The 27875-nt window shown below is 39.7% G+C and overlaps 1 protein-coding gene across 9 annotated transcripts in view; it reads right to left on the reverse strand.

The window, feature by feature from the left end:
- Positions 1–2654: 2654 nt before the first annotated feature.
- The window catches only part of LOC128264232 (uncharacterized), a 117041-nt gene continuing 91820 nt past the window's right edge, over positions 2655–27875 (reverse strand). For all 9 annotated transcript variants that reach the window (XM_052999617.1, XM_052999621.1, XM_052999618.1 and 6 more), the window contains 2 exons: positions 9580–11565; positions 2655–6163 (listed from right to left, as the gene is read on the reverse strand). In XM_052999617.1, coding sequence (XP_052855577.1) covers positions 4875–6163; positions 9580–11116 — 2826 coding nt within the window. In that variant the 5' untranslated portion in view covers positions 11117–11565 and the 3' untranslated portion in view covers positions 2655–4874. The remainder of the gene's footprint in view (positions 6164–9579; positions 11566–27875) is intronic.

Here is a 27875-nt window from a genome sequence, read left to right on the forward strand (position 1 = left end):
AAAATCCATGACTCGTTTTACTCGTCATTAAGTTCCCAATCAATTGGCAATCAAGCCGGGACATTTTTATTTATTCCCATATTTGCAAAAAAAAGGGTGATTGTAAACTCTTAAAGATTCTGTTTTTTAGCCATAGCAATGCAAATCAAGGTCCGCTAATGAAAATTGTAACCTTGCTTTACTCGTAATAAAGTTTTAAGCCAAGAATGAATGCCATGCAAACCGGGAAATTTTTTTTTTTGTAAAAGGAGGAGCATCAATTATTTTTTTTCGAAAATTTGAAAAATTGAAAAATGTTTAACTGCGAATGCTATTCGATTGGAAATTTTATGACGAATTCAATGGTGTATGACATTCCACATTTTGACCATTATTTCTCAGGGTTTTGACACAAAAACCAAGTTTTTAATGTGGTTTTTGGGGTTTTTGGCGATTTTTCAAACAAAATTATTTCTGAAGAGTCTTTTTGTTGTAACTTTGCCAAAATCAAACCCAAAGTCAAAAGAGTTGCTATTTTGAACAGCTAGCAACCTATATTATCCACCCCTGATCGATTGAAAACAGTTAATTTAGTTTTGACAAAAAAACCGAATTTAGAAAATGTTTTTTGAAAAAATTTATTTTTGTCCAAATTTCTGACTTTTTGGTAAGGGGGTACATCATTATTTTTTGCAGAAATTTGAAAATCTGAAAAAATTTTAACTGTGATTGCCATTCGATTGTAAATTTATTACGAATTCAACGGTGTATGACATTCCACATTTTGACCATTATTTCCCAGGGTTATGACACTAAAACCAAATTTTTAATGTGTTTTTTTTTTTGGGTTTTAGAGATTCTTCAAACATAATTATTTCTGAAGAGTCTTTTTGTTGTAACTTTGCCAAAATAAGACCCAAAGTCAAAAGAGTTGCTTTATTAAACAGCTGGCAACTCATACCATCCAACCCTGATCGATTGAAAACAATTAATTTAGTTTTGACAAAAAAAACCGAATTTTGGAAAACGTTTTTTGGAAAATGTATTTATGTCCAAATTTCTGACTTTTTGGTAAGGGGGTACATCATTATTTTTTGCAGAAATTTGAAAATCTGAAAAAATTTTAACTGTGATTGCCATTCGATTGTAAATTTTATTACGAATTCAACGGTGTATGACATTCCACATTTTGACCATTATTTCCCAGGGTTATGACACTAAAACCAAATTTTTAATGTGTTTTTTTTTTTGGGTTTTAGAGATTCTTCAAACATAATTATTTCTGAAGAGTCTTTTTGTTGTAACTTTGCCAAAATAAGACCCAAAGTCAAAAGAGTTGCTTTATTAAACAGCTGGCAACTCATACCATCCAACCCTGATCGATTGAAAACAATTAATTTAGTTTTGACAAAAAAACCGAATTTTGGAAAACGTTTTTTGGAAAATTTATTTATGTCAAAATTTCTGACTTTTTTGTATGTCTTTTTGTTGTAACTTTGCCAAAGACCTATAGTAGGTCTTAAGCCGAGCCTAAAATAATAACAAGTATTTCCTACAATCATTTAATAATATTTAAATACTTATACTTACTTTTTCATTGTCATCTTTTAAACTGTTATGATAACAATAAATCGCATAAATTTGTCGTAAAAAAAAGTCGGGTACAAGTTTTCAAATTTTTCAATTTACAAACTGGTCTATTCTAAGGCGTAACATTAAGAACAGAAAACGGGCCTTAGAGATTTGTTTCGGGTTTGTTGTGCTCCTTTCGCTCCTTGTGGTTTTTGCTTTAATCTCAGGACACAACCCACTGCCAAAAGTTACACAAGCTTATGAGAAAGTCTTTGGCTGTCAAGTTGTCCAATTTTTAGATATAGTTGTACGCTCGGCATCTCCTTCTTCCTTTATGTTTGCTTCCTCAACCCAGCGCTGTTGTTACTGTCGAGTTTTGTACTTTGCTCTTCTTAGTTTCCATTGCTCCATTTTCCTTAAGACAGAACGTTATGGTCGGATATTCCGACTAAGGGATACCCGCTACTTACTGCCTAGTTGAAAAAGATGTGATTTATGAAAAACAGTCGAGTAACATTCCTAAAATGTGTGGGGGCCCCATTGAGGTTTCCGACCTGGCGACATTAATGACAGCAGCGGGGGCAACAATTTAAATAAGTTTTTCTTATGGACATCGTAAAACATCTTTAGTAAATAAAGTGAATGTAGCTTTTACAGTACCGCAGGTCCAGATTTTTAATATGTCGTGGCTTACATCGAGTTTGCTGTTAATGCAGATAAATGATATACTTTTCCGCTACAAATAATGGGTATAATAAAAACTTTTGGCAACAAAGTGTTGCCTGCTTCTGGGCATACACACATACACACACACACCTATACATTGACTTGTTCGAAAGTTGATTTCAATATAAGTTTTATGTTGCGTAATATTGAAAGGGCGACATGCCCTGACGGGCATTAACTTTAAAATTTTCCATCATTATTAAGCACTTCGATTAAGCGGATAGCTGTCAGTATACACTTCTATAAATAGTTTACTACAATTTGGAAATTTTAACATTTACTTCTGGATCAATTGCAATTGTTTTGCTTTATGAGAAGTTTTGCAAATAAATATTGGAGATATACCTTACACTATTTTTGGTAAGTAAAACGCTTAATTCGTTGGATTCTTTTTATTTATATTTTATTTCAATATTTTATATATTAGGTAAATTATGCAAATTATAAAAAAACGTATATATAAGAACCCTTCTATCAATTACAGTTAGATTACAATTTATAATTATAATTGTTTTGATTTTGAGCTAATTTGAACAAATTCATCGCAACTTATTTTTGATGTTTTTTTTTTTTTTGTTTTTGTAAGTTTTGCAATTGTCTGTAAAGTATTTTGCATTTCCGAGATATTTTGTTCACTTATGTTGCGCTTGTCCAAAGTGTATAGATAATTCTACAAATAATTATTCTGTAAATAAATCTAGAGACAAAAAAACGAGCACGATAAAAAACGTAAGGTAACTTATTGTATATGTAATACTTTTGCTTAAACCAAGTATGGGTTGGGTAATTTAACTCTGTCGATTTTTCTATGTATTTAGTGCTCCCTAAGTCAAATAACCAAATAACCCTTTTTCTAGGGGCAAGTATGGGGCTTTAGTTTACACGCACTGTAACCTTAAAGCACTGGCCTCAAGTTTCCAGATCATTTCTAGGCCCTGCTTAAAATGCCTATTTTCCGTATTTAGTTTCACACGTACAAAATAAAGTAGTTTGGCAGTGCCTAAAATAACATTTTTATTAAATAAAAATGCATCTAGATGCTTATCGCCTATATGGTGCACGAAATTAAAAATATATTTAATATAAATAATAAAAAAAAATTTAGTTCGATTGGGAAATATCGTACAGTATGGTAAGGTATGGTATGATAAGGTATCGTTGCGGGATCTGGTCTCAACTGTACCTTTATAACTACTAAGGGCAGCTAGCTCGCTAAATCATCCAAGTTTCTCATTCGACTTGAACGATATCTTGTTGTTTTCATCAGTTACTGTCTATATTCGTATTCATGTATGTATAACGATTGCTGCTAAATGCCTTGTATATGTTTTCATTTAGTTCGTGAATAGTTTGGATATTAAATGCGTCGCGTGAAGGTAATTTCCAAGGTGTACGGTCAGACATAGATATACATACATGCTTATAACTTTTCTGTTCTTCTGTGTTGATGTCGTAATTGGGTGTATGTTTAATGCCTAGAATTACACACATAGGTCCATGTACATAGAAATTTATTTTATATATATTTGTATAGCTAGTACAATCGTTACTATAGCTGACCTTATGCCGACGCGCCTTCTTTCTAGACTATATGTATACATAGAAGTTTCAATTCATTGTTTTAATTGCGACTGCAAACCCTTTATCCTACCGCTAATGCACTTAACAAACTTACCCGCTATCAATATACTTGTATGTAGTTTAAATCCCGATTCGTGGTGGCTTCCGTAAAACAAAAAAAAAAGAGTTAAGGATGCGATTTCTTTGCTTACACTAAGTATATGTATTCATTAATATATAGCTTAATATGATTAACTGTATGCATTTTACATTTACAATTTTATAAAATTTGCAAAATTTTGAAAATTTTAAGTGTGTGTTTTGTTTTTTTTTTTTTTCTGCTTTTTTGTTCATTATTATTTGCGTTTAAATAAACTGTCGTTGATTTGAAAGTTTCCCCTTTTGTATAATATATTTGTTTCATTATAGGATCTTTTTGTTGTTGTTGTTAAGGTATATATAATTTTAAAATTGTGTGTATATATATGTCTCTTTATATACGAATAATGCGCGTTTTGTACCAAACTAACTAGTCTACACAAAAAAAAGGTGGTATTAAAATTGGGTATTTACGTATTTCCGCATATACGAATTTTGGGATTATAAGATGGTTCTAAAAGCGATGGATCGCCCTAACGGAGTGGAGTCTTCACTGTCTATCTGTCTATCTGTTTTTTGTTTCTCATTCTCGTTGAAGAGAAGAGTATATATAATATTTACTCGTTTTGTATATTGTTGTTTTCTGTTTGTTGTTTGTTGTTTGTTGCATGTGTTCATCGATTTAATTACTAAAACCTACATCAGTCGTTTGGCACACAAGTCACGCACGCAGTGCCGTGAATCCTTCTGGCGGCTGTTTTTACAAGCCGCAACAGCGGATGTTGATGTAGTTGTCCTCTGGCCATCTCCATATCCATATCCATATCCATATCCATTTCCATCTCCATCTCCTCGAGCCATACAACTTAACCAGGGATCCGCATCCATCTTCATTGCCTGCTGCTCTGGGCTTCTGCATCGTTCGCCAGGGTGCCAAACTAGACCTCGGTGCCATCCTCGCCCTCGTCGTCGAACAGCTGGCTGGTGCTGCCCTGGCCACTGCGGGTCGTCGTCACCGACATCTTCTTCTTGGGCTTCGGCGGTGGCCGCGGTGGGATCTTGGCGGTCTTGGGCGAGTCGCCGCTGCCGCCGCCGCTGCCGGCATGGGCATGGCTGGGCGAAACGGCCGATGGCACTGGGGAGAGATAGGCGGCATGGCCCAGTCCGGCACCACTGATGCTGGATCCGGGCAGTATCGTGATCCCCTGGTGCCTCACGCCGTACAGCGGCTCCGTGTCCATGGAGCCCAGTCGCTGCTGTTGCTGTTGCTGCTGTAATTGCTGCTGTTGCAGTTGCTGCTGCTGCTGTTGCAGTTGCTGCTGCTGCTGGATTAGCTCGTGTATGGGCTCGTAGATCTTGCTGGCATTCGTCGCCGACGACACCGATGTGAGGCTGGGCGTGGCCGGAAGCGGCCTGTCCCGCATCGAGTACTGTTGCTGCTGACCGCCGCTTTGGGAGGCTCCGCCGGCGATCTTGGTCAGATTGAGGGTGGAATTGCCACCGGCTGTGGTGCGCAGACCCAAGTTATCGTAGACCGGCTCCGCCTGCAGTTCGGCGGTGGTGGCGGTGCCCGACTCGCTGGGATTCGGCGAGGTGGGGCTCTGGAATTCGCTCAGCTGGATGGCCCCGTGGCCTCCACCGCCGGACGCTCCGCCCGACGTGCTGGGCGCCCAGCTGGGGGTGCGCGGCTTGCGCGGAATGGTCATGTAGCCCTGTTTCATGACCACGGCCGTGGCCGGTGAGTAGACAACGGGGGCGGGCAAAAAGGGTGAGGTGGCGCCCAGCGGATGCTGCTGTTGATGCTGTTGATGCTGCTGCTGCTGCTGCTGCTGCTGCTGGAGATGATGGTGCTGATGCTGCCGACTGCTGTTGGCCGTGGCGATCAGGGCCAGGTTGCGCGACTTCGGGTGCTGCAGCGTCATGAAGCCGTTGTGGGGAGCGGCCAGCGTCTTGGTGCCGTAGATGCCGTGGGGCGTCATGTGCGTGTACACCGGACTCGTCAGCGACGGCGGCGAGCGGATGCCGTAGATCACCTGATCGGGGATGTTCGACTGCGAGGACTGCATCGAGGGCGAGGTGGGCGGCACGCGGGCGGGGAAGGCCAGCAGGTCCGGCGGCAAGCTGTTGGCGTAGGCGTCGTCCACGTACGTGTGGCGCGAACGGGGCGTGGTCGTCGTGTCTGAAAGAGCCACCGAGTGGGCCTCTTCATCGCGCGAGTGGTTGGGCACTGCAAGAAAGTGGAGGTGAGTTTTAATAATTGAAAATATTATTTGTCAAATAGCGCTTATTTAATTTGTAAACAAAGGTGTTTATCTATAAATTTTATTAATAACAAGTAATTTACAAATAAGTGAGTAAGTAAGTTAAGTAATTTACTGCAACAGCTGTTACATTTAAAAAAGCTACGATTTGTATGATTCAAATTGGTGAAAACTCATATTATTTAAGGGGTAATATACAGTTAGAGTTTTTAAAAAATTAATTTATTTTATATTTTTTTGTTAATGTGCATATATTTGGGAATACACACTGAAAATTCATATCATTCCGGTGAATATTTTACCTAATACTTAGTCTAAAAATACAGTTAATATATAACCTAATATGTATATAAAATGTCAGATAATTTAATTTAATAGTTTTCTCAGAAAAAAAAATTCAAAAATACTTCTAACTGTATATAACCCCTTAATTTATATTTTATTATTTCAAAAGTACGATTTTTTAACAAATTAAAATCATTCGGAAAGTTTCTACTGTTTAATGACTTTAATTAAATATACTTTTATAACTTTTATTTGCGGTCCCTAAAATACATACTTAGACAATTTGAACAAACTCAATTCATGATCATCCTTACTTTTTCAAGTACCTTTTTTTAAGTTAGCAAGAAACCAAGACTCAAAGTCTTCTTTTTTTCCAAATATATAATATAAAAAGTATTTTATATATGTGACAGCTGCAGGAACAATTAGCACAAACAAAATATGAAAGTTTTGCTCATATCTAGGCAATAATTTGTTTTTTATCCATACTGACCGAATGCCAAGGATGTATAAACATTTGGCTGACCATATCGAACCGTTGATTTCAATTTAATTTAACAAACTTAAATTAAAACATAAAAATATCTAAAAACCTCGTCTTCCTTTTATATGATTTCAAATAATTTCTGCCTAATATTAAGTCCTCCGTTAATAGTGTTTTAAGGTATTTGCGTGCTTCGTTAGCCCTCTGTCGATTCATCGGAAACTGGGAAAAATAGTTTTAACTGTCATTTCTTTTCAAAATATAATAATTCTTGGTTAATCCCTGTACGAGGCAGCATCGCTTTGGCACATGTCAACGCTTGTTTTCCCAATCACTCAATAAGTGACACGAGTGCAATTGTCTTTCCAATTGTCAGTGCAATTCAATTGTTAAAACCAAATGGCTAGTTATTTATTTATATATTTTGTCGCTACAAGACGAATTATATAACTAGAACTGCTGCAATAAAATTATTTGTTTTTTAAGAGGATGCTTAGATTTAATTTTCTTTTAATAAACAAAAGCTTAACAAAAAATAAATAAACACTCTACATTTAGGGAAATTGTGACTCAAAGCAACACTTCTTTTCCAATGTTTCACTAGGTTTTTTAAAATTATTTATTAAGGTGCTCAAAAAGTATGCAATGAAAAGTAGTTTCTACTTCGGACTTCAGAATTAAAAATATATTCTATGTTATGTTTATCTTTTAAAAGTGATTTCAAAAACTTTGCGATTTCATTTGTACCCTTTTAGGCTCAAATTTGGCAATTTAATTAAATTAAATTTTAATTTTTGGCAGCATACAATATTATTTTTCGATGGTATTTGCAAAAAGTTTGTCGCTTTTCATAAATAAGTGTTTGTTTGTGTCGAACTTCAATTGATTTGTGAAGCGTTTGATATTGCGTGTGCTCTCGATAAAAGTTGATTGGCTAGCTATTGGATATTTTAAGCAAACATTTCCCGATGAGATCGAATTGAGGATGACCAGTTAGGATCCCTGGGCAAAGGCTGCTCCGCGGAAATAGCAAGTGTGTTGACATTGGCGTTAGAATTGGCATTGACATAGGGTCCGGGGCACATCATTCGGATGGAAACATTGGGTAAACAGAATCGAGTCGAGTCGAGTTGAGTCGAGTCGAGTCGAGTCGAGCCTGTGTTGACAGACAGTGCCTCGCCTCGCATCATTTGGTGCCCAACCGCCATGATGTCACATAAAGTAAGTCGAGTCCCTCGTTATTAAATGCCAAAACATTCATCGCGTCTTTCAGACACGCCAATAAAAGCATTGATTGGTTTGCAATATGGCTTTTCGTTTAAATTTCAGTTTGTGTGTTTACTCAATATACAGAATTCTTTCGGTAAGATACTTGACAATCGTAAATAAATAAAGATATTTTGCAAAAGTACGTAGCATACAGAAGAGAATGTTTTGTTTAGGGAAAATTTGTATAAATTATTACAATTATTTAATGTGTTTATCTCTATGGCTGTCGACTAAACAGCCATAAAGATAATCACATTAAATTTTATGTTTTGAGTTTTACTTATAGTAATCGCACGACAATCAGTACTTTTTATTTTCGTTATTTTTAATCAAATAATAATTATTTTTGATTTCTATTACAAAATGCAAGGCAATAATCATTATTGTTGATTAGCCCTTCTGGCGAACTAAATTTATCCTAGAATTTATTACCCATTTTGTGCTTTAAAAAAAATGCTGTCGGTTGTCGACACTCTTACAAAACACATTAAAAGTAGGCAATATATTTCAAGCCCATCATTGAATTTCCGACTATTTAAAACGTAATTGTATCTCAAATAAAAATTGTTAATGACAAGATAAAATATGCAGCAATTGCTAAAATGGGTTGTTAAACTTTTTTCCTGCAAGGAGAGCATTTAAAGCTTTGCAAATAAATTTATTTATAATTAAACAAAACTGATTCCCATGAACTTTTTTTCATTCGGACCAGAAATCACAGTATTTTGTCAGAGCAGAATGTTTCAGTCCTAGCTGTCCTAAAAAAATCGATTTTTCGGCCTTCTAACTGTATATAACCCCTTAAACAAGAGTTTGCGATAATTGGAATCAAAGAAAATTTTGTTCTATTTTTAAACTTGTGAAAAAAATGTTTTCATGGTCCATCAATTTTGTTAATTTAAAGCCTTTTCTGTTTCGAAACTTAAAAACTTAATCTTAGTCCATTGATGTTTTTTTCCCAAAATAATAATTTTTTGCAGTACTATTTCTTTGTTAAATGTTAAATTTAATATGAATAAGATGTTAAATCTCTAGCGATACTTATTCTTATTTACCAGGCCATAAACTTATTTTTTAGCTGGTTATTTTATCTGCGCCACTAAATGAAATCAAAATGGAACATGAAACCACACTGATATTAAATTTGAATAGTACAAATAAATAGGTGATTATTGAATTTAAAATTGTATATTAAATATTAATACAGTTTTAAATATTTAAATCAAATTCGAAAACAGTCAAATGATTTCGTTTTGTTAAATATTTTTATATTTAAAATAACTAAAAAACCGCATTGGATGCAAATCAAAAGGAAAATACTTTACTACTTTTATTTGTACTCACCATAAACCGTGTCGTCGAGCAGCGTCTTCTTGATCTCGAGCACGTCGTCGCCCCCATCCACACTCTCGATGTCCGTGCGTCGCGGCGGCTTCTCCACGGGATTGACCTCGTTGAGCAGGCTCTTCTGCATCTCCATGATGACGGAGCCCTCGAGCATGGAGCCGTTGTGCGTCTTGTCCATCTTGGAGGAGATCAGCCCGTCGCCGCTCATCATGGTAGTGTCCTTCTGGTAGGTCTTGATGCGGCGGCAGTACCAGAACAGCGTCAACACCACCACGATGAGCAGCAGCAGGAGCGTGGTGGTGATCAGGCAGATGATCAAGAACACATTCGTCTGCGGATCGATGGCCGGCGCTCCGATGGCGCCCATGCCCAGGCCGCCCAGGCCACCCATGCCGTCGGAGGAGGAGACGGCGCCGGCATAGTCGCCGCTCACGATCAGCTGGAACTCGGCCTCCGCCCGACCGCCGCGGTTGTCCGCCACACAGGTGTAGGCGCCCTTGTCCGAGGGCCGAACGCCCACGATGCGCAGCTCGGAGGTGAGCACCTGGGCGGGCTGTTGCGACGGCGGCAGCTGCTCGAGGGAGTTGAGGACGCGCACCCGCGGATCGTAGGTCTGCAGCGGCCGCTTGTTGTACACCCAGGTCACGTTCGGGCGCGGACTGCCGACGATGCGGCAGGGCAGCGAGATGTTGTCGTGATTGGCCTCCACAAAGGAGCGCACGGAGCCGAGGATGCGCGGACGGCAGGCAAAGTTCTCCGAGGGCACCTCGCTCCACAGCTTGCCGCGCAGCTGGGGCGGCTCCTGGCAGTCGGTGGGCGGCGTGTACAGCCGCTTATTGATGGCAAAGTCACGAAAGTCCTGCAGCTCGCAGCTGCAGTTCCACGCATTGCCCTGCAGCGACAGATGCATCAGCTTCTGCAGATCCTTGAACGTCTCCTTGTGCAAATGGGACAGACGGTTCTGCTCCAGCGAGATGGCGCTCAGCGCCACTGTGCCGGCAAAGACATGGAGCTGCACCTGGCGCAGCCGATTGTTCCGGAACTCGATGCGCGACAGGTAGCTCAGGTTGACAAACAGGTGATTGGGCAGCACTTCGATCTCGTTGTTGTTGATGATCACATTGCGCAGCTTCTCCAGGCCGGCGAAAGTGCCCGGATGCAGCTCCCTTATCCGATTGCCGGACATGTCCAGCTCGATGAGGATGTGCAGCCCCTTGAAGGCCTCGCGATGCACCTCCTGAATGGTGCAGTTGCGCAGATACACCTTGTGCACATTGGGCAGCCCGGCCAGCAGAAACTCCTCGCGTCGCAGCTCGGGTATCTGATTGTGGGCAAAGTCCAGCACCTGCATCTCGTTGCTCATGTCCAGCGGGATCTTCGTCAGGGCCTTGTTCTTGCAGTCGGCACTCTTCTTGCCCGAGTTCCAGTGGCAGTGGCAGCTGCCGCAGCTCTGCATCCAGTCGGAGGTGCCAGTGGCCAGGGGCAGCAGGACCGCCACTGCCAGGGTCACCAGGAGCACCGCCTGTCTGGCCATCTCACTTTGCCTTATTTGTGGGCGCTCTTCTGCGTGCGTTTCCGTTTGCGTTTGCGGTTGCTGGCAAAGGTGTCTTCGGCTGTTACGGTATTGCCAGCTAAGCCGCGACGACGAGCCGACGCGCACGTGCCGACACGGTCCACCAAGTGGCTGTGAACTCTGACCCCCGACCCTGAAACCCAGCGCCCGATTCCCTGGGGCCGTCTTTACTCGCCTCGCCGCGTGCTACGTGCTCTAAAAACTCCTCCTGTCCTTCTCCTCGGTCTAATCCTTTTGACGCACTGTTAATTTGATTCCTTCGCCCTTCGCCCTTCGTCCTTTGTCCTGGTCTGCTTGCCAGCTTGTTTTGCCACTCCTTGATCCTTGCAAATGACAAGGCCGTGATTAATTAATGTCCCGGCGGACGGCGGTGGGCTCTAAGCTCGCAAATAGCCGTGCTCCGTTTCCACCTGAAAGAAATGCGCAGAAATGCAGAGAGAGAGACAGAGTTTGTCAATTAATAAAGTGTTCCGCAAAGTGTGTGGTGTTTTGGGTTGGGTTGGGTTGGACAGGTTGCTCCTGACCATGGACACAGGGGCACAGGGACTCAGGGACACCTAAGGGTTGCTAACGAGGCGAAAGGTGAGACCTTAGCGCAAGGCCAAAGGGATTTGCCTTATTGGCAAAAGTTTGTTGTGTGTCATCAATGGGATTGGGTAATTAGCGCGGAATTCGGAACATGTGCTCGCACATATGGGTTTGCTGCATATATGAGAGGATTATGTTTGTCATGGCACCCAAATTATATTCCAATTTCATTGATCGCTTCTAATCAACAAATATATTTTCGGGATTTTCAAAGGGATGCAGTATAACCTTTATAAAAAAAAAACACCTAAGCTTAAGCCGAATGATATTCTGATCAACCGATATATTTTATGGGTTTAAGGATCTGAGTTTTTGAAAATGTACCCCTTTGCGCTTATCTTCATAAAGCACTACACTTAAGCCTAAATACTTCAAGATCTTAAATGACAGTTTTCGATAATATTTTATTCCTATATATATGGCATGATATTCCAAACATTTTAAATTAAAAATCAAATTAAATTGATAAAACAAAAATTGGATTGCTGGATGTATGTATAAGAGGATTATATTTGTCCCACAAAACATATTTCAATTAGTTTTTTTATGATTTAAAATATTTATTTTATAGGTTTTAAAATCTGAATATTCAACTATACCCTTTATTTAACCCTAAGCTGAGGCCAGAAATATTCCAATTTCAATTTGTTCCTTAATGATCTAACAGATTTATTTTATAGGTTTTAAGATCTGGATATTCAAATATACCCTTTACATACCCTTAATATTCCGAGGTCTTAAATGACAGTTTCGATACTCTGCTGTTCATATTTAATCCTTTGTGTCAATGCCAGTGTATGTACTCAACATTTTAAATTAATAAATCAAATAAAAAAGAATACTGGGGACGTCACGCGGAACCACAAAGGAAGATCCCGAGCAACATGAATCGGAATCTGCTGGCTCTCCACCAAAAAAAAAAAAAAAAAAAGGAAAGAGATTGACAACGGGACGACAAAGGCAGAAGGAAACAAGAATCTGGAGTCCCCTTAATCCGTTTCGTCCTCTTTGGTTCGGTTTGGCGTGGTTTGGCTTGGTTTGGCTCGACTCGGCTCTTCAACTCTTCAGGTGGCAGTCGAGTCGAGTCGAGTCGCAGCGGCTTGATTAATGAAAATGCTGTTAAACTGTGACAGTTTGCGGCTCCTAACTGACTTGCGGCATCGCTGCCAAGCTGAGCTGGCCCGCCCACACTTAAGCGCCGGTTAAGGCCATCATATCGGATGGGAACTGTAGTGGTGGTAATGGGGCAATGGGGATTCGGAAACGGGTGGACGACACGGACCCACTTTTAGGCGAATGCAAACAAGACAAAAATTCTGCGGATGAAGGACCGCCTTTTTAGCATTGAGCTGGGTTCCGCTTTAATTAAGCGCTGTTCGTGACGTCAACACTTCGAAAAGCACAAAAAGAAACTCCATTTTCACAGCCGACAACATTATTAAATAGTGAAACAAGTTAATTACGGTAATTGTTTTTGGAGCGAACTTAAAGCAAATTAATAGGAAGTGCACTATCATTAAAAAGGCTAATAATAATAATAATAATAATAATAATAATAATAATAATAATAATAATAATAATAATAATAATAATAATAATAATAATAATAATAATAATAATAATAATAATAATAATAATAATAATAATAATAATAATAATTACTTGAATTACTTCAATTGCTTTCCTCCAAACAAATACAATTGTTTATCTTACATAGATTTAATTTTAATTTAAATAGTGCAACAAGCTGATTATCAAAGTAATTAAATAAATTATTAAAATAATAGGAAGTACTATAAAATATAATACTAATAGGAATCCAGATATGATTTTTTTTCCCACCTATATTTAATTGCTTTCGCCAAGAATATTATAAATGGCCTTTAAGTATGTGGCAAACTAACTTCAATTGCTTTCGTCTTAAGTTATTGTTACAAATATTAAACAAATAAAAATAAAAAAACAATTATTTATCTCATTTAGGTATCATTTTGGTTTAAATAGTGCATCAAGCTTATCATGTAAGTAATTAAATTAATTATCAAAATAATAATAATACGTAATTTGTAATAATATAAATGGGAATCCAGATATGATTAATCATTTAAACCTTTTGCCGACCTATTTTTAATAGCTTTCGCCTTGAATATTTTAAAAGAAATAGAAAAACAATTATCTAGTGGTTTTCTGTTTGGGTTTTATTGTGCACTAATTTCAAGTTCAATTTCAAACCATCAGTCGAATGGCAGGAGGTGGTGATAAATGGGGGGCTTAAGGGCCGTTCCATTCGTACATACATATATATCCAGTTTGGATGGTTATACTTTGAGTATGCCCGTGTGTGTTGTTTGTTTTTCTTTTGTTTGTGCACAATTTTTGTAATTTTTTTGTTTTGCCTTTTTTTTTCTGTTGCTGCCTGTGTGTCAGCGGTTTTTTGCTTGGATAGAAAAAACCTCAAAACAAATTAAATATGCAAATAAAAGAAAAGCGGTGCAATTTTTCGCTTTGTTAAATATTTTCTCAATGGGTATGGCGTTCGTTGTTGGTCGTTTTCGTATTCGTTTTCGTTTTCGTTTTCTGTTGTTTTGTTTTTAGGAACGGGGTGGGTGGGGTGGTGGGTGTTCTCAGTTTGTAAGGATGGAAATTCGTGCGGTGAGTTCCAGTTGAAAAACCGCCAAACTTGGATTAATACCTCAAACTTTTGATTGTGAAATCGTAACCATTTACAACGACCCACAAAACTTTTGAGTTACGCTTTGTGTAATATGTATATGAATTGCTAAGACCCTGTCCGCACATTAACATTTTTAGTTTGCTGTCACCCCTTTATTTATGGTTTAAAAGGGTATATTGTGTTTGTGCAAAAGTATTTAACAAGTAGAACAAACCTTAGGGACAGTAAGTTCTGGATGTATAATAGAAAACGAGTTGAGAGATTGAACATCCCTCGGATCTGCAATTTATTTATGGACAAGTACCAAATTATTCCATGGCTTACGAATCAATAATTATATTGTATGTATTCACAAATATTGTCAAAAACAGGTACTTTTTTTTAAAAAAACAAGAATTTAGAATTTATTTATAGAAAAGTACCAAATTATTCCATGGCTTACGAATCAATAAATATATTGTATGTATTCACAAATATTGTCAAAAACAGGTACCTTTTTTTAAAAAAAACAAGGATAATATATCTTTAAGAACTATTTGTAAACGTATAGCCGTATACAAACATGTCGATAAAAACGGGCTATTATGTAAAATGTGAAATCCTATTCCACACCATCCTTTCGAATTCTTTTGTTTCTCTCTAAAATTTGTACAAAACAAACTTCTGACTGAAATTATAATACCCTCAGCAAGGGTATAAATATGATTTTAAATTCATCTTTTCATCAATTCCATGACTTAGACATTCAAATTGATTATTTTATAAATAATAAAGCCTTCCGCATGCGTTGGCTACGGCGTTTGGTTTTTAGCTGCAAACTGCCATGGAATTAAGCGCTGTCATTCTATTGGCAATTGCGGTTGTAATTGCTATACGGTGGTACACGCCCCATTTTCAAACGATTCGATTCGATTCGATTCGAAATGAAATGAACCCAACTTGAACCCTCCAACAAGAGTCCAGTCCAGCGCCTGTCCACAAAATCCATGGACTGGCATTGTCTATTGTCAGCTTAAATCGATTTAAACAAATTTAATTGTTTTGGTTTCGGGTTTTCATTCATTTTATGGCGCCCACTTCACTTTTCTCCGTTTTCTGTTTTCTGGTTTTTTGTTTTTGTTTTTTGTTTTTTGTTTTCCGCTCTGCGTTTTTAGGGTTCTCTTTTTGTCGTATGCCAATTGGCAATGGCATTTTAAGTGTGTCTATGAAACAAAAGTTGTTGAACCGTCGAAAGCGGACAAGAATTCATTTTTGTTTTTATTTTTATTTGTATTTGTATTTTTATTTTGTCGTCACAACAATTTGTTGCTAAATGAAGCGAATTTCTTTTCTTTCATTACTTTTTTTTTGTGTTTTTTCCGATCGTTTTGCGTTACAGTAGCATTAGTAATAGCTGCTAGCCCAGCCCAACCATTGGCGTTTTGTTTACTTTTGTATCAAGGTTGCAACAATATTGGTCACAAATTTGTAACGCATTTAAGCAGACGATTTCGTTTGTGTTTGTACAAGTATATGGACATTTCCGCCGAAAGGTCAATCAGGTTAAAAAAGCTTAAATAAAGTTAAAGCATATTTTTATAGGGCTTTTCTGTTGTTATTTTCTTAAACAAAAATATGAATTTTTATTTAATTTTATTTTAAATATTACATAATATTTTTGTGGAGCTTTCATTATTTATATATCTGTATATTAACTGAATAATTAAAATATGATAAACGATATGACAATATTTTATTTTTCTTCTAAAGGTGTCGCAGGAATATTCATTCCTCATAGGCAAATTAACAAAGTGCTTGAACTGCAAGAGTATATAAACTTCGAAGGGCCGCAGTTGGCTTTTGCCCTCTTGTTTTGTAATTGCTCTCGCTACATGATTGTTAATCTAGCGCTCCTATTCAAAGAGCCACCCATAAGAGCATGTGGTTCTTTTCCGGAAAAAAAAAACCATTTCATGTATTAGCTTTTCGTTGTTTTTTTGCCACTGATGACGATAAACGAAGCAAGAACACATGTGTTTTTGTTTTCCTTAGTTGGGAACCGCTGGTCTTTATGGTTATTTGTCCCCTTATAAACGCGCTCTCATTCTGCTCACAGTGGGCCCAAATAAACATTTTGTTGGTACAACCTTATAAAGACAATCCATTTGAATTAAATTAAAACTTTAATAGCAATCATATCTTAAGAGAATGAGTAATTAAAATGGTTTATTAAATTGGGTAGGACAGATGACAAATGTCGGAAAAAGATTTAATAGTTATGCAAAATTACCTCAAATACGAAATGAAATTTAACCACCCTCTCCTATGTAAAAATGTATAAGAGGGTCAATAGCGTATTTTACCATGATTTTAAAATATTATCTTTAAGCTTTGTCAATCGAAACATTTTAAAAAGTTGTATTAATCTTCATAACAATTTTTTTGTTGATCGAATTACCCAAAGGCTGGCCTATCTACCCGAGCAAGCCAACTTAATCCTTTAAAATAAAAATGATTATTTTTGTTCGTTTTCTATAAATTCGCATTCGCTAGCCCACGGTGCACTTTAAGCCTATTTGCAAATTACTCTGTGTCGAATTTGCGCCCCAAGTGTTGCTCGGTTACCCGCGCTTCAATGGTCATTGCAATCATTTAACTGAATGGAAATAGTGGGGACGAACAAAAAATTGGTTCTTTCCGTTCCCCCCTTTCAGCTGGATGCGGATGCTTCGCTGAAAAGTGTATAAAAGGAATAGGAAACGGAAAATATTTACAAGATGGGGTCGGATTATAATGTCTGCTTTTTATATATAAATAAAAACGAAGAATTTTATGATGGGATTGTGTGTCCCGTCTGTGAGATCCAATTAAAATATTCACCATGCTCGTGGGTCAGGCAAAAGCCAATTGTAGGAAGAAAAAAAAAACTAGCACGGGGAAATGACTAAATAAACTCGCTAATCAACCGTATGTACTCATTGGCATAGGGATCCCTCCTGAACTGCATAACAAACGACTGTTTACCACTTAGGTGTACAAAATTTCGACAAAGACATTGGAACAGGAGGAAGGTATTTGTGGACATAATGCCGGGCAATTACCAGAGTAGGGACACTGGCAGGTGTTTGACTGCATTTCCATATCGAAAATTGGCAAGCTGCGCGCGACGGCTTGATAAGTCGCGGTGAGTCGAGGCTGTCAACATGTTGCGTGCCAATCACCGGCAGTGTACAACAAGAGCAATCTCATTCCGTTCCATACCATTCCATTCCATGCTGTTGGGAAAAACGAGGACGAGGCCCCGAGGAGCTCAGCTGAATTTTCAGGAATTTTCCCCTCGCAGGTGCAATCATTGCCATATTACATTGGGCATGTTGCACCATCATCAACAGGCGAATGTTGCCACGGACAGCGACATTTTACGGTTTCATCATCCGGGGAACGATGGAGGCGGACGGGTCCGAGTTCAAGTCCAGCGCGTATTGCCGGCAACTTGCCAGCTGACATTGGCCGTAGGATAGAAGAGAGAATGGAGAATGGACTCGACCGCCTCCGGTTGCTTGTCTAATCAAATATTCAATTTCTTGCCAGGCTCCAGGCTCCAGGCTCCGGGCTCCGAACTCCGGGTTCCAGTTCCTTTAGCTTGGCCCCAAGCTTGCCCCGCTGATGCAGTTTGTTTTTCAATTTCAGTGGCGACTTTTGCTTTTACTACCCACTACTTGACACCACCACGCCCCTTTTCAATTTGCCCCACTTTGGTACGGGGGCATACTACCCTTCATCAACACTCTCGAACAACATGCATTGTGGGCAACAGGCGACAAAACTTTCGCTATCGAAAACGCCAAGAACGGGCAAAACAAAAAAAAAAAGAAAAAAAAAAGATTTTACTTTATTGATTAAAGTGTCCGCTCAGAAGATGGTGACGAAGAAGGGTCTTAGAGCAAATGTTTGAGGTGGCTAAACTTGTACGCCGTCTTCGGTTGCGAAAGTTTAACTTTAAGTTGATTTTAGTCTAGACGAATATTGCCCTATGGATTTTGCTCATGTCCTAACAATACACTAACAAAACAATACATCATACATTTTGGATATTCATCGTAAATATTATATATTTTCAAGGTATAAAACAAAATTTCAATTTGATCAATTAGAAACGTTTTTTTAAGAATAGAAATCGTTGTAAAAAACCTAAAGCAGTCCAAAACTGAATTTTCTAAAATTGTTTTCTGAAACTTAGTAACGTGCCCTGAAGCAGAAAATGAATAATCCTAATATCCATTTTTTTTTAAAGAGTTACATAATTTACACTAAGTTGATGTAAAAAAAAGTTTAGTTTCTATATTCTCCTGTTTGCACTTTTTTAAAAGCTGTGCCCTTTGTATGTTGTGCGCAGTTTTAAAGTAATATTTTTATGAGTGTACCGTGTACAACTTGATTGGAATGACGCCCAGACACGAAGGCTGGAAAAGTGCAGGACTTGATTGCTGCGATTATTATGATTCAGTCCCAAAGCTGAAAAATTGTGTGGTGATCCGTGGGTTATCTTTCGATTCTCTTCCTTTGGATAATATATTTTATTTAAGAATTTACTGATTGCATAATTTCCACCGCATTTCAGCCACATTGGCAGGGTACTTTCCGCATTATTTCAGCGGTTTATAGTTCATTTTAAATAATATCAGCATAATTTACCTGCCGAGCCAACGAGCGAGCTCTTCAGCCCATCCCCCCACAGATTGTCGCATTGAATAACTGATGGAGGGTCCTGCCATTCTGCTATCCTGCCATCCTGCCGCCCTTTCGTCCTGCCTTTGTAAGCAAATGGCCCTGACGTTATGAATTTCTATGCTTAAATCGTTAACGGGCGGGCGTGGAGCTCAATATTGTGCCACTCATTTACGATGCACTTACTCACTCACACGTCAGCCAACACGGGTCACACATTCGCACGAGATATTACACGCAACTGCGTTGCCATTTTGCGAATAGCGAACGGGGAACGCCATTCGCCATTCTCCATTCACCGTGCGCCATTTTTGTAATACAATTTAATTTGTTTTGGCCCGGCATATACTCAGTGTAGTGTGGTGCTTACGTCATGTGACCTGACCACAGAGAGCTCTCTGTGATGCCTCACACTTTGACCTCCGACCTATGAAGCGAGCTCCGAGCTCCGAGCTATGAGCTATGAGCTATGAGCTCCGTTCCCCCATCAAAAACCACCCGATAACCGACCCACGCGCTTAACAGCACGCATTATACCATGTGCTCAGTGTGCATAATAATAAAACACGTACATGCAAACGTGGACATACATATATGAGCGGGAACTGAACTGAGCCAAACCGAACCGCACCGAACTTTGCATCAATCATATCGTATTGGATATGGACAGTGTAATTTCCACAAAGCCACGTCCCCTCTCACAGCTTGGGCCATTAGGCCGGCCGGGGCATACACATATATTCTTTATTTATGAATTCATCGTCAGGAGCACACAACGCCTATTAATGGATAATTCCAGTAGATCCAGCACTCCTAGTAACCTCCCCCCTCCCAACTCCCACCAAATTACCAACCAACCGCTGAGATGTCCACTTGTCTGGCCGATGATAAGTCCTTGGCATTATGTGGACTCGTGAAAATACATTTTCATTTTGTCGACAGCTGTGGGGTGTAAAAAGTGCATTTACCAACGCCTCCTCCTAGCCCAAACTCAAACCTATTATGCTGTCCACATTTGTTGAACATTTACCTTACAAATGTGTCGAATCGGCTCATTACCAGCGCAATTTTCATTTGAAGCGATCGTTATCGATGGACACGTGTTAATCCATTATGATAATGACACGCACAAATATGGATAAAGTTCGATTGGCCAAGTATATGAAAGCAGGTCGTTGGATAGTCCATGATGCCTATGCTAAAAACTTGAAGCAATTCAATTTCGATGAAAATAAAGTTCATTCCTCGAAAACTCTTGCATTTTTTGGGCCACTTGCAGAGGCAGTTACTTTCAACAAATAGAAATAAGTGTGCTCGGCAGCTGCAGCTTCAGTTTTGGCCAGGCTTCTGGCCAGTTGTTAATAGGCCAAGCCAGGAGCTGCAGCATTTATCTGTGTATCTGCTAATTTCCGCCCAACGGCTTAGTTGGTCTGCCACGGCAAGACGGCTTCCAAGTCCAATTGCAATCCCCAAAAAAGCCCCCTTTATTTTCGTTAGGCAACCCAGCGGCAGCTGGCATTTGAAGGTGAATGCCGGCCCACAGAGCTGACCCGTAGAAAATCGCCATTACAACTGATAATAAAATAATTCCCAACAAATTTTGCAATTAAAAAGACCATAGGTAAGAGATAAAAATGTATGAGAATGGATCGTTGGTTCTTTTAAAAATTGTATGGCTCTCGAAATAAATACATATCTGCTAGACACTTTACTTAACTCTTAAGATTAAAAATAAGGATCCAAAAATTCCGGCTGTATTGATCAAATCAACTTTAATTGTTCACAAGCTTTAAAGTATATGTATTATTCAGGCCATTCAATCTTTTTAAAATGTAGAATCTAGGAATATAAAAATCTAGTCTTATTAATTTTTTACACATACTAAATATTAGCTTCTATGAATCTCGTGTGTAAAAAGTGGATCTTTCTAGATAATATTGTTCAAAGTCTTTTTTTCTAGTTCTTAAAATATTAATCGTAAATAATACTGTCAAAAAAAAATTAATTGAAAAAAGAAAATACATATTCTAATAGGTCATACGTTAACCGAGACTATGCTTTATGTACCTTTTTTTAGCTTCAAAAATATTAAGCGGAAATTAATTTTTATTGATTATTGTTAAAGGTATTGATTCCGGCAAATAAATATAATAAATAAACGAATAAAAGAAGGACAATTTAGCAAATCGATGGTTAAGTGGACCAAGGAAAGAGATAGTCACCCAAGTTGACTCTTCGGGGAACAGATTTGCGGCTAAAACTTGAGGTGTGGCAATTTTAAACGATAAAGTCGTCCCCATTACACCCAGACGATGATGGCTTTTTCTTATAAAGCTCGCAGCACTGAGCCATTCAATTCAATTGAGCCACCCTCTTACAGTCTTTTGCGCAAAATTAGGAGAACATTTAACGCTCCGTTGCAGGCGGTTGGTGGTTTGGGGGAGCGCGGAGGGCGGAGGGCGGAGGTATTGGTCCTTATGGACTTGTGGGCGTGGCATCCATTTTGCCTTTGTCGACAAAGCTGAATAAGAAGCCCAACTACGCACGGCTTATTACTTAGTGTCTGGCCTGCCGCTTCTGACCATTGTTGTTTGTCTTAGCGCGGTAACACCGACGATTCTCCGGCCCACTCCCAGTTCTTTTAGTTTTCTCCACTTTTTTTTTTTCTCAGTTTTTTTCTATTGCGAATATCAAAGGAGCGCCGTCTAGACGCGACAAATGGCTGTCGCAGCTCTCGAAGCTCTCTGAACTTCAAAGCTCTGTGGCAGCAACTGTAGGTCTGAGAAACTTCTTTCTATTTGCAAACACTAACAAAAAAAAAAAAAACACCACACAGCATAGAGAAAAATAAAAACTGAAAAAAAAATTTTATTAGAGCACACATTTACCTTCACTTTGTTTTAAAAACGGTTCTTAATCTTGAAAATATTTTGCGCAAAAAATGATCGATAATAATCTTTTACGTATTTATACATTTCGATAAATTAATAATATTAAAATAAATAGCGTTTCTTCTCTCACATCTGAAATACGAAATGTTGCCACTGAATAACAAGCTGCAGTTAGAATGGGTCACGTTCGATTCCCACTGCTTTCTTATTAAAGTTTTTTTATAGCTGACAATTTTGTTATTATTTTAAAAGTAATAATTTTGATAATATCGTTTTAACATTTTTAACATCAAGGAAACCAATTATGTAAATTATAAAAAAAACTCATCATATCATATAATTTTTTTTTTCTGTGTGCAATAGTCTTAATGCTGATTTTCGACAAGGTGAGTCTGCGCATGTTCTTAATTTGGTAAATCGCTTTCCTTTCAGTGTACTTGTCAGTTAGACAGACCGAAACTGTGAAGCTAAGCTGTAAGCCCCTGACGCAAGCCACTTGTGTCACTTTCCTGCCTTCCCAGCCTCACCGAGCAGTAAAAAATAAGTGCTTAGAAAAAATGGCAATTTACTTTGGTTTTACATGGCGACAAGGCACGATTGTCCCTTCCTTCTCATATCCCCTCATCTCCATTTGCCGTCATCTCCGCCACGTCGCCATACACACATACACACAGCGGAGGAAAAAGTAAGAGCAGAACTAAAATTTTATGCCATAAAAATTATTGTCTCGAGATTTGAGCACACAAAAGGTGGAGGAAGTGGCGAAGGAGTCGACCGACCAAAAGGGTTTGCCGCTGCGCCTTTCACGTTCCGCAGAGCGACGTGGAACAAATGAGTGGGGGGTCGGACTTAACAACTATAAAACGACTTTCAAGAAAATTAAGACGTTCGGTCAAAGATGCGCGCCGTAAAGCGGAAGGCAACAGGACAGGAAATGTGCCAGTTCGTCCAGGGAGCCATGGAAAATGACACAGTGTTGGGTAATAGCTTAAATATCTTAGGGGCTGTCTAGGGATGCATAACGAAATGAAAAGCACGTTATGATAAATAGAGCTAATTTACTTTGTATCGAAAAATATCTTTACAAATATCACATTTTAAATATCATTTCTGATGACAGAACATCAATATAATTTCGACGATCAATATATCGATAAAAACTATGTATTACAGTTTCAACGTTTTTAATATCAAACAACATCCCCAACACTAATATTATATAAAAGCATTCTTATCCTGGTGATTTGCTCCCCACATCAAGTTATCAATTTTACAAAAAAAAAAAAAAATAAATTTGGCCCACATGAGTTATCTTTTCGCTGAGTTCCCCTCCCCACTTGATGATTACGTCATATATGGACAGTCAGAAAAACTGACAGTTTTTGTTTGCTACAAGTTCAAATCAGTAGGGGATGTCAGAGCACTGGCCGACATCTCTGTTTTTTCTAGTCTTCGCAGCAACATCTCCTGCATTTCCTGTCCGGGGGCAAGTTCGATTGCTAGCAACCAAACCACCCACATCCGGTCTCCAGTGTAAAACCAGACCAGGGGTGCCCAAAAACTTGCTTATTGAACAGAAAACACCAAAGCACATGTGCAAAAGTGTTGCTATTAGTGGCAAAAAGCAACGGAAAGCAATAGGGCCACATGCTCCTCGGGGGAGCTCTCTTTGAATTGGAACTAGATGCACAATCGTATACCGAGAGCAATTACAAAAACAAGAGCAGAAATAAAGCTAGCCAACCTACAACTAGACCATTCAATCGATGCAACATCCTGTTGCAAAGTAACGTGAATGGACATGCTTTCCCCCCTGCATCCTCTTACATCTCTTGAAACTGCAGAATCCCGGTGACTCGCCTCCTTTGAAGTCCTTGTTCTCATGCGCTTTGACGCTTCCTGCAGTTTTAATCTATTTTCATCCAAACAAATCACAGTTCCCCCCCCGCATTCGTAGAGTAAAGACGTGTGCTCGCAATTGGCAAAAAACCTCACGCAAGTGATAAACATTTTCGTTGCCTGTGTGCTTATCTTGTACACGAGGTCTATTTTTAGTCACTGCTAGTGCGGTGACGGTTTCTTATCGCGAATCTTGCCAAAAATTAACAAGTGTTAAGCTGTGCTTTGTTTTGCCCCTCGCCCTGCGCACCTGCGCAAGCGAGAGGTTGTCACCAACTTACCTTACAGTCTTCTTAACGTGTGAAGTGAATATCAATTGCATTATACGACATATGAAAGTATAAAGTCAGTTGTTATAATGGAGAAATCATCTGCTCAATCGCGACCTAGAAATGGGTGTGATAAGTTCGAGGAGATGAGAAAAGTAGCTGGTGCAGACCCTGAAGTAATACGCTCCCAGCTCCGTGCCAAAAGTGCTGATTTATCTGCCTTCCTCGCAAGTATGCCTACACAATCAACGATCACCAAATCGATGGTGACAATTAGCAGCAATACCACTACTAGTGTAACCTGCACAATTACCAATGTCCAAGCTAGCGTGGTATGTACTCCTACATACACCGAAGCTGCAATCGTAGCGTCTAGCATTTACCCAACTATGTCTACTGACAGCAATTTGACAAAATGCCTCTTCCAAGCACAAGATCGTAATGTCCACAGGAAACGCAAAGGTGTGACTCAGTCCCCTTTATCTATCCTCACTCCCCCTCCGATCCGCAAAACTAAACGGCAGATCACTGTGCCTCCCAATGAGGCGGCCTCTACATCCACTGCCGCGCGTTTGGGGGACAATCGCTATGAGATTTTGGCTGATGAAGCGGAGACTATGGACCAAGACCTGTCGGATGCCGACTCTGACAATGATGACCCGACTGCCCCCCATGTAGTTGGACAACCCGCAAAATCAAACAAGCCGCCAGCTATATGCGTACCGAGTGTAAGCGATCCGCTTTCCTTGGAGCAGGCCCTTAATCAGAGCATTGGTTCCTCTAATTATAATATACGTACCTCTAGGTTTGGTGTTTCCAGAATCTATACAACAAACTCCGACGCTTTCCGTGCAGCTGTTAAAACTCTAACAACGCTGAACTGTCAATTCTGGCATCACCAACTTAAGGAAGATAAACCCTATAGAGTAGTGCTTAAAGGCATCCATGCTAATGTTCCCAAATCACAGATTGAACAATCATTTAGTGAGCACGGCTTTGAGGTGCTAAATATATACTGCCCCAAAAAGACAGACTGGAAGAACATACAGGTCAATGAGGAAGATAATGAAAATACAATAAACTACAAAACTAGGCAAAATTTATTCTATATTAACCTAAAACAATGCCCGAACGTTGCAGAGGCCCTAAAAATAACTCAACTTGGCAGATACAGAGTCACTGTTGAACGTGCCTCCCGTAGAAAAGACCTATTACAATGTCAAAGATGCCAAATTTTTGGGCACTCTAAGAACTACTGTCTCCAGGCCCCTATTTGTGGTAAATGTAGTGGTCCTCATATGACCGGCTCAGCACTCTGCACAAGCGACATATGTTTGTGCGTAAACTGTGGAGGTGATCATGCCTCTACAGACAAGGTCTGCCCTGTCAGAGCAGAAAAATATAAGAAACTAAGGCCGAGGCCTAGGCTCCCGATGACTGATAGTCCTGTCACAAACAACCCCACTCAGCGCTCCACTCGTGGATACATATCAGGTGAGGCATTAAGGACCAACATTTCCTATGCTGACATTGTCCGACCCAACACTGTCCAAACAAGAACTAATAAATCTCTGCAGAGTGACGCATGCTCACCCTCTGACTCTAGCCTCAACAACAAATTCGTTGCGCTAGAAAGCTCCATTCGTGCCATCAACTCCAGAATGGACCAACTATTTAAGCTTATACAGGAAACTGTAGAGGCGAACAAAGCTTTCAGAGAACTGGTCCAAGTTCTTATTTCACGGATGCCGAAATGACTCAACCAATCTTAAAAATCGGATTGTGGAACGCTCGGGGGTTAATTAGAGGTTCTGAAGAGCTTCGATTATTCCTCAATGCTCATAATATAGATATAATGCTTGCCACAGAAACACACATGCGCGATGGTCAGCGCATCTACCTGCCAGGTTATCTGACTTATCATGCCCTCCACCCCAGTGGTAACTGTAGGGGAGGCTCTGCAGTCATTATAAGATCTTCCTTAAGTCATAGCCCCCTGCCACCTACCTCTAGTAATGACAGGCAGATAGCTAGAGCTCAGCTGCAAACATCGGAGGGGTCTGTCACAATAGCTGCTGTATATCTGCCTCCAAGGGAAAGATGGACAAAAACCGAATTTGAATCCATGTTTTCTGCTTTAGGCAACAAATTTATTGCTGGAGGTGATTATAATGCCAAACATGTATGGTGGGGTAATTCAAGAGGCTGCCCTAGAGGCAATCTGATGCAAGAAGTCATTGTGAATGGGCAATACCAAGTTCTGGCTACGGGCGAACCCACTTTCTACTCCTACAATCCCCTAATAGCACCGTCAGCACTAGACTTCTTTGTTACTAATGGGTTCACAATGGGCAGGCTAAATGTGCGAACACTTCACGAACTGTCGTCGGACCACGTCCCGGTTTTGGCTGAACTGCATACCACGCCGTTGAGAAAACCACAACGATCACGATTACTTGCCCACGGTGCCAACATAAACGTCTTCAAAGCCCACCTTGAACAGCTGAGCGAGGTTAATATACAAATGCTAGAGGAGGGGGATATTGATAGTGCCATCAGCCTTTTCATGAGTAAAATAAGCCAGGCTGCTGAGCTTGCGGCACCCAGAAACCGGCATGACACATACGCTCCTAGACCACTCCAGTTACCACCCAGAATTGCGGCCTTGCTTAGTCTGAAACGTAGAGTAAGAAGGGAATACGCAAGAACAGGAGATTATCGTATCCAACAGATACACAGTAGGCTGGCCAACTGTCTACATAAGGCCCTTGCCAGAAGAAAGCAGGACCAAATAGACAACTTTCTTGAAAACTTGGGGACAGACGCCAGTACAAATTATTCATTGTGGCGAATCACGAAAAGGTACAAAGCTCAGCCCACCCCAAAATCAGCTATTAGAAATACCACAGGTGGCTGGTGTCGCACTAGCCAGGAGAAAGCTGAAGTGTTCGCTAAAAACCTTGAGCAGCGTTTTCGGCCTTACGATTATGCACCGGAAAGGCAATGTCAACAAGTTGAAGAGTACTTGGAATCTCCATTTCAATTGAGCCTGCCTGTTAGCCCTGTAACGTTGTCAGAAGTAAAGATCCTAGTATCTAAAATGTCGCCAAAGAAAACTCCTGGGGAAGACCTTCTTGACAACAGAACCATTCGACTTCTACCAGATAAAGCCTTGCAGTTCCTTGTGCTGATATACAACAGTATATTAAATATTGGATATTTTCCGAAAGTCTGGAAATCGGCGAGTATAATAATGATACTCAAACCTGGAAAACTGCCGACAAATGTGGACTCGTACAGGCCCATCAGTCTACTTCCTTCACTGGGGAAAATTATGGAAAGGCTTATCCTAAACAGGCTACTAACTTTCGAAAATGTCACCAGAGCGATCCCGAAATTCCAGTTCGGTTTCCGCCTACAGCACGGCACTCCTGAGCAACTGCATAGAGTAGTCAACTTTACGCTAGAAGCCATGGAAAATAAAGAATACGCTGTGGCTGCCTTCCTTGATATTCAACAGGCTTTTGACAGGGTCTGGCACCCTGGGCTTCTTTACAAAGCGAAGAGTCTGTTCACGCCTCAGCTGTTCCAGCTTGTAAAAAGTTTCCTTGAAGAACGCACATTCCACGTCTCTGACGATGGGTACAAATCGACCGTCAAACGTATTTCTGCTGGAGTCCCACAAGGTAGCG

This window comes from Drosophila gunungcola, unplaced genomic scaffold (assembly GCF_025200985.1).
Source record: "Drosophila gunungcola strain Sukarami unplaced genomic scaffold, Dgunungcola_SK_2 000060F, whole genome shotgun sequence".
Lineage (NCBI taxonomy): Eukaryota > Metazoa > Arthropoda > Insecta > Diptera > Drosophilidae > Drosophila > Drosophila gunungcola.